Source organism: Rhamphochromis sp. 'chilingali' (assembly GCF_963969265.1).
Source record: "Rhamphochromis sp. 'chilingali' genome assembly, chromosome: 11".
Taxonomy (NCBI): domain Eukaryota; kingdom Metazoa; phylum Chordata; class Actinopteri; order Cichliformes; family Cichlidae; genus Rhamphochromis; species Rhamphochromis sp. 'chilingali'.
This window is the reverse complement of record NC_137938.1, coordinates 2,607,221-2,619,389: the sequence shown is the minus strand read 5'-3', so window position 1 is coordinate 2,619,389 and position 12,169 is coordinate 2,607,221. Positions and strand designations below refer to the sequence as shown.

Below are 12,169 nucleotides of genomic sequence, written 5' to 3'. Positions count from 1 at the left end.
GAGGTGACATAGGATTTTAAAATTCATATCATCAGTGCAGCTATTAAAAGTTTAGGATGAGTTTAAATTCTGTTGACCCCAAGGTCAGAGGTCAAGTTTTCAGAAGAATTTTCAAATGTATTCTGTAGAAGCTTTTAACCATGAGGCTGAAGGGTGCTGGCAGCTGTTGGTTGGCTTGCATGGATCATTCAAAAATGAAAAAAGTCGTAAAGTGGAGCATGATCAATGAGGATTGTTTGTAGTTTGTACTTCATGACTGTAAAATAATATCAGTGTAGCATCTCCTCACAGTTTCACTTTGAAAGCATCTTCATTAATGTTGCCAGCTGGAAGGGATCTCAAAGCTGCTTTGTAGGTGGAAGACAGTTTGTGATAAAGCTACCAAAGGTCCACAAAGCAGTAATTCCACTCAGACCCATCTCACCACCGTCCCAGCTCCCCCATGTGGGGAACACACCCCATCACATCAAAAACTCTACTGTCCTCACCAACAAGGTCCAAAAGCTTTCACTGAATAAAGATGAAACCACAGCGTCCTCTGATCTCCCTTTTCACGTGTATACCTACAACCATAGTCCGTGTAGGTGGAGACAGAAAACAACTACAACAACACAGAAACAGCTTCACCCCCGATCAGATTTGCACACTGCTAAACCTCTGACACCCTTAAATATGAGGGTTTCTATGGACACAAACATCAACAGCGACCTTTACATGGAAGAAGTGGAAAATAAAGCTCTTGGCTCTGTTAAAGGGAAAGCACCTAACCACTACAGGTGGATGACACCTGGCTCAAGACTAAAAGCACGAAGCATGAGCCTCGCTGCTCACTGAGGAAAACAGAAACCTCAACACTGAAGTTCACAGGAAGCCCACACACACAGACCAGGACCTACTCTGTGACTCCCATCACTCTCTGGAATAATCAGGACGCTGCAACTACCAAACGTGTGCATCACACTACACTTTTATTTTTCTTTCTTTAAATATAGGATATAATTTACAGGGTAATAAAGAATTAGTTTTGGTTTAGAGTTAATTTATTTATACAGTCACACAATACTGTAAAGCAAGTGTGCACATGTTAGCTTACACTGCTATTTGTATGATTTAATCTTTCTCTGTTTTCTGCGTTACGTCAGTGGCAGCTGCTCCAGTCCCTGGTTGATGAGCTAGGAGGTGGAAAAGGGGGCGGAGCAAGCCTATATGGAGACCTGCAAATTGGGTCATACTACTACTCTGGATCATGGGGGGGGGGGGGGTGTAAATGGAATTTGTTATGTTAGTTTCAGTTAGGTTTTTGTGTCTTTGTAGGCTGATCAGACATTATTTAAGTCTGCTTCAGAAGGTCAGTTTGTTTGTGTTAGTATTGTTTGTTGCCAGCTTTTGAGTCCAGTTCTGTTACTTGACCTCTTTTATGGACCTGAGATTTAGATTCATGTATAATTTAACCAAAGTTTGGGGTTTTTGCGTTAAATAAAAAACCTTTTTTTGGACTAACCGGTGGCAGACTTTCATTTACTGCTCAGTCCATCAGGAATACAATCAATTCAGTGTTGAACATATTATATTTACTTTATTGCCAAAGTGTGATAGACTCTAGTCTCCAGAAGTACATTAGCTAGCTGTTACTAGCTAATTTCAAAATTACTGTTGGGTCAGGAGATGCAGCCTAACAATCCTGTTCTTACAGTTCTGTGGTCTCTCAGCATCAGACACATCACACACCAGTGATCTCAGTGAAAGTAAAAGAAAAAGATTTTCACCTTCATTTCTGTCAAATGAGGAATAAAATATAAATAGTAATATCTCCTGTTTTGGCTTCCTGTTAAATCCTGAATTCAAAATCCTGCTCCTCACATACAAGGTCTTAAATAATCAGGCCCCATCTTATCTTAATGACCTTGTAGTACCATATCAGCCTAGTTATGACAGACACTATCTCTACTTTCAAGATTAGGCTTCAAACTTTCCTTTTTGCTAAAGCATATAGTTAGGGCTGGACCAGGTGACCCTCCCTTAGTTATGCTGCAATAGACGTAGGCTGCCGGGGGATTCCCATGATGCACTGGGTGTTTCTTCTTAGACACCTCTCTGCATCTCATCCAGTACTGTGTACATGTTCATGTACCGGGTTAATGTCCAAACACACATTTTTCAAAATTAAACAACTTTTTGTTGTAGGTTTTGTCATTACATCTGCCACCATGAACAATAATCCAAAGTTATTTTTCCTTCACTCACAGTTGACCTCACAAAGTCATGCTGTCAACATGTTTACAGCCAACGCCATGGCACCCTGGTTATGTTCATAAACCTTTGGCGGCGCACGTTTCTGTCCATCAATACCTCTTTACACTCCTGTAGGTTTGCCGCTAAAGCCATGTACTCAGCTTCACGGGTAGATAATGCAACAGTAAGTTGTTTTTGGGTTTTCCATGTAATCAATGACCATTTACAGCCAGACTTATACAATAACTAGTTGTACGTCAGTCTGTGACATCAGCTGCCCAATCAGCATCACTGTAAGCCCACAACCTGAGTTTATCACATTTCCTGTAACAGGTCTGTCTCAGATGCCCCTTTCAAATATCTTAGTTCATGTTTTACTGCAGTCCATTGGTCTTCAGTTGGCTGAGTACTGTGAAAGTTTACTGACTATAAAACTCATGTGGCCACATAGATCAGACGGCCCACTGCCTCTCTGTGTACTTCCGTTTTTGCTCACAAGGTGTCAGCCTAGCATTGCAGTCCTGCACGTATTTCTTCCACATATTGTTTCTGTGACATTTTTACACATTTATTATTTTACGTGTAGTTGTTTTTTCCTGTGTAATAATAATATTCAACATTGCATCAATACATTTTTCAAAAAATGCCTCTCTGTGCAAAATGGGTTCAAAAACAAACAGCTGTGGGATCCTGTTTGTCCGTGATTTGAAGAGCCCAGCGCTGCTCCTGACGCAGGGAAAACCAATCCTGCAGGGAGACCTACCTCGGCACCTGTGCAGGTGAAGCCAAAGGGAAGATTTGCTTCACCTTGTTTTCTAGTCTTTGGCTTGGAAGGTATGGAGGACCACAAGAGCCATGCACATGGAAATAAAGACTTCTGTGCTTAAATAATGAATTGTAGAATAAAATCTGCATTTGTAAATTCATTTTTGAATTCCAATTTAATAAACTGATTTTTAAAATGCTTTTTTTAAAACTTCATTTCAAAAACCTTTTTCAAATTCCACTTTAATTACAAAAAGCATTTTGTAATCCTTCTGTCATTAGACTTGAGATATGACTGCTCTCTGCTGTTTCTGATGACTCCGGTTACTTCTATAAGACATGCTGTGGAAGTAAATACAAACAACCACAGTTTGGTCTGCATTTATTCAAACCCCACAGACTTATATAGTCAAGTCTGGAAGTTTATGAACAGTGAAATTTGTTTTGGGCCCAAATTATTCTACACATCATCAGAATGAAAGTTATTGGCCATGTTTGCATAGCCCTTTTTTAAAAATATGCTTTCATGGCATTATTGTGTGTGGGGTGGTGGTCAGGGCTATCCAGACTGACAAGTGGGACACTGAATGTCACCTCTCCAGTGGGGAGGGAGCCTGAGATCGTCTGAATTGGAGTCTGCAATGTTTGAAAAAATGTCTTAAGAAAGCAAATAAGTTGGTGTAGCAAAGAATATGATTGTTTGCTTGCAGGACTGCAGGAGAGATGAGTCCTCCTTCACAGGTCAGTGAAGGTGGTCGCCTGCAGGTTCAAGCTCATTGCATCTCCAACCCACATCCACTGCCGCTGTACTGAAGGGAAGACAAAGACTTTCCTCTGCACTTACATTTGGATCACCTCGATCCATGACAGTCATTCAGGCAGTAATGCCTGGAAACAAGCATCCTTACAATATTACATCATACCAGCCTCTGTGTTTGAATGCAAAACAATGTGTTGTTTAAACTAGAGACTGAACAATAAATACACTTCACTTTGATTATATCAGTAATGTAACTACAAAACAAAGTTGTGGTGGGCCTAAACTTCGTTTCAGAATAATTAAATCTGAGACTGATGATGGTAATTGTTCAGCAGAACAGTGTCCAGTATGTTGGCTGTTATACTTTATTACATTTGAAAATAAGAGTTGGGCTGATTTTAACTCCACTACAAGAAGTGTTGTTAATTATTCTTAAAGGTTCACATTTGCATTCAGTGTTATATTAATATAAGTGTTGTACTAGAAATGTCAAGGATGACAAAACGAAATGTGGTTTAAAAAACAAAAACAAAAAAACAAATTGCTTTTTAATTTAGTAGAACGTTAACGTTTGTCAGCGGGTAAATCATCAGTACTGCACAGTCGGAAACATCCAGTTATTCTTAGGACGGCATACGTGCAATGAATAAGTTGTCCTAACAGTCATCTTAAGCAAGCTCTACTTAGTCTTTGAGTTCTGGGAACTAATTAGATATATGTGCACATGACTCTAAAATCCGTGCTATGAAGCTGTTTCTAAGATCACAACCTGATTTAAAAACATGATCTAAAATAAACTTTGTTAGCTATGAAATAACTCTGAGATATTAGGAGAATATGCCAAAAGAGATCACAGGATGGCAGGAATGTGCTGTAACACGAGCTCTTCCTGTTTCATTGGATCAGTAACACAGAATAAATGCCCCTGTGACAGAGGAGTCCACTGCTGCTTCCCCGTGATACATGCAGACTCGGGTCAGGGCTGCTAGCCTCTGTGCTCATCAGTGTCATGGGACTAATTTTTAATCATTATCCACAAAATACACAAATACCAGATTAAATATTTTATTTATTAACATTACATGATCAGGCATAAACACAATGAACAAAGTTTTTATTTAGAAAAATTACACACTGTAAGAAAAACAGATTTTCAAAGCATAACATACTAATAAAAAGTTTTATGAAAATCTCTCATATATATGTGTAACATCACATCACACGTGTCAAACATTTTAAAACACTGAGCATAGTGTTCACAAAAACAATTCTTCTTGTTGGCATGTTGCGCCTTGGGATGAGAACGTGTTGAGTCTTCAGTTGTGTGTATGATCTTCCAGGCTCGTGGTGGTTTCAAGCCTAGTACTTTATTTCTTTTTGAGAATGTAACAGAGTAACAGAGGCCAGGACTCTTTGCACACCTGAGCAAAGGTACAGAATGCTCTTCAGAAGCGCTAATGCTAAAAAGACAAGCGTGATCAATCTGTAAAGGACAATTTTGTGAAAGACAAAATTTATAATCATTACAATGCAGGTTATACAGATTCCCTCAAATTTACTCTTTTTACAGCCTGAAGTTGTGAAATATGCAGATCTAGTGAAATTGCAGAGAGCACAAATGTAATTCAGACTGAAAAATAATAAATCAGGAAATACTCAAAGTATTTTTTTTTCCTGAAAGTAGGAAGTTATGTATCTGCATGCTAAATGTTGGAAAAATGTTTGTGTTTCAGTGCATGGAGTGAAACTGTGCAACAGCTGAAGCAGTTTAAAAAAGTCTTCACGTGACATAAAGATGCTGAATTTCAGTAAATGTCTTGTTTATTTAGTTTCTGTGCATATTCAGAATTTTTCATTAACATCTGTTTTGTGAATGACTTGTAGGAACAAGCTAATGTACGAACTATATTCTATGCAATTTGGAGTATGTTTGTTATTATTATTTAAGTTTATAACAACAAGAAGCTGCATAAATAATTAGAGATGACTTAAGGAGAAGAGGTGGTGTTAGAGAAGCATGCACTTATTCCCACTCTTGTTTGGATTTGTAAACTCAATCAGGAAAGGTGCGATATGTTAGTTTGCTTCATTTTGTACAGTTTTTTCTTTTGTAGTGTATAGTTTTATTTGATTTTTTTCTTGTTTTTCATACAAGTATATTGATAAGATAAGGTGAACCTTAATTGGTCCAACACGTGGGAAATTTGTTTGGTTATTTTTTACATGATCAACATAAACTGAATAAAACAAAACGTGTGTCACTGAGGTGACGGAGGAGGCGTACAGAGCGCTCGTGGATGACGGTGAAAGGTCCACGTCTGTCATGGACGTGGTGCCAGAGAACAACTGACAACAAGCTGAGCTATGAGACCAACAGAGGCTGCACACAAGAAGGCATGAGCAGGATCTATTTCTGAGATCCATGATGGAGAGCTTCTGTGGAGCACAGAGCACTGCTGTGGTCTGGGAGAGCAACTCTGAAGCTGGGGACACCTCAGACTAGGATCTTTGCAGTGCAAGTGTCTTCAGAGGGCTGTTGTTGCAGTTTAGTGCAATACTTCATTCAGCAGCTCTTGTTAGGGTTGGTCTGCCTACAGCCTGCACCCTCTTCTATAGCAGGAATCCTTTACCGCATCCAAAAACCTCCTGTGGCCCTCTTCTTTTCCTCTCACTTACAGATTACCCTCTGTTATAACAATACACTATATTTACAGCTGTTATTGTCAGTGTTCAAATGGCACACGGCTGTTTTTTGTGTTTAAATCAAGTTACTCTGAAAATGTAAAGTGAGACATTTTACCCAGCAGTGTCATTTATGAAAGGTCTCAAAAGCATGAAGTCTAAAAGAGGTAGGCAGCATCAGTGGGTGTGTTTGGTTTCAAAGTGGTTATGCTCTTCATGTGCTCATTCTTTGGTTAAACCACTGGGGGCAGCGTTGTTATAAAGAGACAGCTGTGGAGGCTTTTTCCTGAGTCAGACTTGCACTGTCAATAAAATCAGTGCTGAGTAGGAACAATCACAATGCAGTGTATTCATTATTTATCACTTCCCTGAACATCGGAATAACTGTTTTCCAGATAAAATGCTGTTTAGTTCATCTCTGTTTCGTGCTCTACATCCATGACGGGTCTCTTCTCTGGTGGAAGGTTCCTGTTTTCCGCTTTCTCCACATACCTCTGCAGGGTGCTGTAATACTGCTCGCTCCTGGAAAACGTGTAGTATGCAGAGATCTCCTCCCAGGCTTTGTGGTTGGGAAACGGGAATGGATCGGGTGCCTTGTTCTCAAAGAAACTCTCCAGGTTTCTCTCAGCCAGTTTGGTGGCATACTCTATAGCAAGGGCATCAAACCGCTCCTTTTCTTTGTCTATGTAGCTTTTCCAAAATTTAAGCTGCAGGTAGCTGACTTGGGAGCGACAGTTTTTGTAGCAGGTACCCAGAAGGCCTACAAAAGCGCCAATAATGATAATGCACCAGCCCAGAATCTGCAGAAACAAATGATGCTGTCAGTTTCAGACTGTCTTTAGGGACGGCAGAGAATTCAGAAGGTGGAAAGGAGAGTTGGGGGATAACTGACACCTTCAGACTGTGTAACACCTGAATACATCACACTGAGATACCTGGAAGCACAAACCTCAATTACTAGAGTAATTCAGTCTCTTAGATTTCTAAGAAGGCCCCAGTTTTTTGTTTGTTTTTGGCAGTGATGCAGTATTTAAATAGTTATGTTCTTCATACTTCCTTTGAACGTAAAGAGAACAGCCTGAAGCGTTTGGCAGTCAGAGCACGCAAACATGAAAAAGCTGGAAGTAAAATGTATTAGTTTGATTTCATTATTTAGACATGCAACATGAAGAACCACAGCAACAGCAATTCAGGACTGCACTTCCATAAAGGACCAATATTCAATTACTAAAAGTTGTCTGGCAGCTAGACACTATTTTAAGTGAAGCAAAATTAAATAAATGAACAAATCGGTCAGTAAGTCTTTAGTTAGAGCAGGCGTAGGCAACTCCAGGCCTCGGGGGCCGGTGTCCTGCAGGTTTTAGATGTGTCAGCTGCTTTAAATGGCTAAATGACCTCCTCGACATGTCCTGAAGTTCTTCAGAGGCCTGCTAATGAACCCATCGTGTGATTCAGGTGTGCTGACCCAGGGTTAGGTCTAAAACCTACACCGGCCCTCGAGGCCTGGAGTGGCCCAGCCCTGAGTTAGAGGATAGTTTTTCATTGTTAACATAATGGTCTAACACAAATGATCAGTCTTTGTGCCTTTTCAGTGATGGCCTGCTGTTTAAACTAGAAACCCCACTACACTCACAACAACCATAACAGACAAACAGCAAAATACTGATCAATCGAACCCCATACTTCAAATTTGTGTGAAAGTCTGTAATGTTGGATCCCAGTCGCCCTCCCGACATCACTATGAAATCTTACCTGAGACTGAGCCCTGAACATCAGCAGCAGCTCCATGCGCTCCTCGCTAGACAGTTTAGAGCGGTCGCAGGGCACCCGGGCCAGCTCCTCACGACACTTCAATGTCTTGTTTTTGCAGAAGAGATCGACCACCAGACTATCATCAAGACCACTAACAGCACACTCATAAAAGGTTCCATTGAGCAGAGCCACACAGAGCCACATTATAGGAGCCACACAGGCCCCGGTGAAAATACTCAGGAACACCCTAAGACAGCCGAAACAGTTTCCACGGGGGCAAAGCTTCATGGGATTGAGGCAGCACCCAGTGTAGAGCCTCCAAAAGCGGGTACTGGAGAAAATACCAAAGATCAGCAGCACTGCAGCTGGTCCCAGCAGAAATGTCATGCCATAAGCAAAGTTCTGGTCGTGGTTGCAGGGACACTGAAAGGAGACCATGGAGAAAATTCGTTCCCCGCCTATAGTCAGCAGAGCCATGAAACTGTAGCCAATTGTGGTTTTCTGATTCACGAGGAAACGCAAGATACTCTGGAAGTTATCCATGATGTCGGCTAATAAATCCGAGTGGAACAGCAGAGAGCTAAAAGTGAAAGAGCCAAGTGTCAGTGTGGAGTCACTTCCTTTGTGCTGTTTTCCACAGCCAGACCAAACTCATCTGCCAAGCCTGGATGTGCCCCTCCCTTTGGCATTCTGTCTTCTCTGCAGGCCCCTCCTTCAGTGAGGCTGCACTTCCTCCCAACCACTTCCCCTTTTATTACCATATCTATTCCATCTCCAGAGAAGAGTCGATACTAAAAAGAAAGGTGAAAAAGTTCAACTCTGCTTTCTTCTCTTTTACCATCCCTCTTTACTCCCCCCCTCCCCCCACCCCAGCACCAGCATAGGTGAGTCAGTCATGGAGAAAAATCCTGTTAGTTCAGTTACTCTGGTTGTCTTTTAACTATTATGCAATCCAGACTGTAACCTGAAACTATCTGAGGAGCAAAAACATGACAGAACATGCAAAGTGGGAAGACACACAGTACACAACAGCAACACAAGAGCAGATTATTAGAGCGCACACCAGCGGCGTCTGTAGCAGAGAGTCTGTTCCTGTCCCACAGGACTGAAGCTTGCAGTGCATTAATGCTGCACTCTGACAAATCTGTTCATGTGTAAAACACATCAGCAGTTCCTACAGCTCACATTTGTGTTTCGAAAATGAGTGTTAACTAAGTGTCAGATGAAAAACCTGCCCTGGACTGATGTTCGTATGTCTACATCTTTGTCAGTGATGTGAATTAAACATGAAACCCATCAAGTAAACCAAGGTGTGATCTGTCTGTGCAGACAGGAAATGTGGTGTCAGAGTGGTGTGACCCTTGCTAGCCTGTAGGCATTCTGCATACAAACATTAGCCCAGTGCAGGTTTCTCATTAGGTTTCATTTACATCACTGATCTGTTTTAATCAAGCTATGAAGTGCCCTCTCATTCGGTTCTATTTTACTCTGTGAAGCTTGTTTATAAAGGTATAATTCATGAAAATGCAAATTAATTCATAACTCTGGATTTTTTTGCTCATTGTTCCGTCTTTCACTGTTCAAATAAACCTACCACTCAAGTTATAGACTGGTCCTTTCTTTACTAGTTATTTATAATAATTATTTCCCTGACTGTAGGTTTTAAAATATTTAGGTTTTCATTCATTTTTGGGGGCTACTGAAATAATAGAAAATGTTCAGATCCACCTACTTTGAGATTGCAGGCAGCACCCAGTGTGAGCAAAAGCATACATTACATACATTATATTACTCACCCATCCAAATCATTGAATTCAGGTGTTCTAATCCCTTTTATACACAGATGTATAAAATCAAGCACACAGGCATGTGGGCCACAAAGGTAGGCCACGTATCATCACACAGTGGGGTTCAGTGGATGGTGACACCCATAGTGTGCAGAGTCAGTCCCTACAGACCTCCAAACCTCATGTGGCTTGATGATTGCTTGATGGAAGAAGTTTCCATGGCCGAGCTGCATCACATCACCGATAATGCGATGCGCAGGACGCAGCGGTGTAAAGCACTTGACTGTAGAGCAGTGGAAGTTTTGTAGAGTGACAAATCAGACTAATCCAATCGTGTCTGGGAGCTGCTGGGAGTACTTGTCTGACTTCATTGTGCCACCAGTGTAAAGTTTGGTGCAGGGTGAAGTATGATGTGGGGTCTTTTTCAGGATTTGGGTGCAGGCCCTTAGTTGCAATGAAAGGAACTCCTAACGGTTCAACATACCAAGAAACTTTGGACAATATCACACAAAGTTCCCACAAAATTGGGAAAGTCTGGGAATATCCCCCTCCTGTTGCCTGTTAAAGACATGAATGAGTGAGCCTGGTGTGGAAGACGTTGACTGGTGTGCACAGTGTTCTGGCCTCAACACTTTGAAATACCTTTGGGATGAGACAGAATAGAGACTGCGAGCCACACAGTCTCATCCAACATCAGTATTTGACCTCACAAATGCAGTTCAGGAAGACGGTGAAAAATTCCCATAGACACACTCCTACACCTTGTGGGAAGCCTTCCCAGAAGAGTTGAAGCTGTTATAGCTGCAGAGAGTAGGACGACATCATATTAAAGCCATGGATTCATATGCAAAGAAAGAAGACGAGCAAATATATCTGGTAATATAGGAAACTCCAGAAAAACCATCATTCAGCTTCTTATTTATAAGTTTCCTAAAACATTAAACTTTTTAAAGCAATCTTTTGTGTATTTGGATAGAAAGAATGTTTAAAGCCACATGCGACCTAATCGACCTCCAACTCTGAGTACTTCCACATACTTTCAGCTGCAGGAACTATTCAAACTTTAAAATGTTCCCAATTGAACTATTGAACTTGTATTCATCTGTATTCTTATCTTTTCCGATTCAGTTTCATGCTTATTTTCAACTTTATTCAGAGAAGGTTGCACAGGATGTTTGTGAGTATAGTGGGGGTGTCAGAACATCCATCTAAAAGATTTCTCTTTCAGTTGCTGCTGAATTCATCTTCTTTCAAACAATGTGTCAATAAATGTAAACTGATCTGTGTGAATCCGAGTAGAGGGAGTATCTTCTAATTGGTACATGGTATCCGGTCGTTCAGTCTGACGTCACTAGCCGTGTCTGGGCCTAAACTCCGCTGCAGGTCCATATATCAAACGATCACTGTGGCATTACTGAGAGTTGAAAAACTGTCTAAAGTCTTTCATCTTTAATAAAATGATCAGCGTTCTGCTCTACCAGGTGTAACAATTGAGTTTAACATCCAGGCATCCATGAAAACGGAATTTATGACATTTAACGGAGTTAGAAGTTAGCAGGGAGTTAGCTCGCTAGCTTCCATCTAAATACAATATAGCATGTCCTGACTGCGGGGTTTGGAAACAAATTAAAACGTACAGCTCTGTTATCACTTCCAGCATAAATGAAGACAGAGAACTAAACAGCAGTGACGTTTGTAGGGTTACTGAAGTTGGGCTAGCTGGTATATAATGATGTGCTACGTGACCGCTAGCGACACAGCTATGTTAGCATAATATAAACAAGCTAACTTTTTTTCCACTCGATAAAAGTTAACGTGAGTGTTCTCGGTGGTCAGGAACAAATGTAATCGCATGGCAGGATGCTGTAAAAGGACCAAACTTCAGCCAGGAGAACAATACGAGGTTAGTCATTCATATACTGCTGCATGGGCTGGGCTGCAGTTACATCCTAAGGTTTTAAAAACTGAGCTTAAATAAATGATTAGCGGTAATAAAAGCCGAGGGAGGTCAACAGTGATCACTGACTGTTTTAGGAGCTTTTTGAGATCAAATAGAAGAAAATACATAACATTAAACATGTTAACAACACAAAAGCCATATTAAACGCAGACTACTTTAGACCCGGAAGTAGGATTCGTCACGTCATCACTTAACGACCGGATAGACAGCCCCTTCATCCTGACACTCTCA

General features: G+C 40.9%; 1 protein-coding gene across 1 annotated transcript; it reads right to left on the bottom strand.

The window, feature by feature from the left end:
• Positions 1–4,701: 4,701 nt before the first annotated feature.
• On the bottom strand, positions 4,702–9,035 carry LOC308406478 (calcium homeostasis modulator protein 5-like). The gene is made up of 2 exons (XM_080897519.1): positions 8,192–9,035; positions 4,702–7,239 (listed from the first exon to the last, which is right to left on the bottom strand). The coding sequence occupies exons 1-2, from the start codon at positions 8,732–8,734 to the stop codon at positions 6,847–6,849; spliced, it is 936 nt and encodes a 311-aa protein (XP_080753645.1). The 5' UTR covers positions 8,735–9,035; the 3' UTR covers positions 4,702–6,846.
• Positions 9,036–12,169: the final 3,134 nt, after the last annotated feature.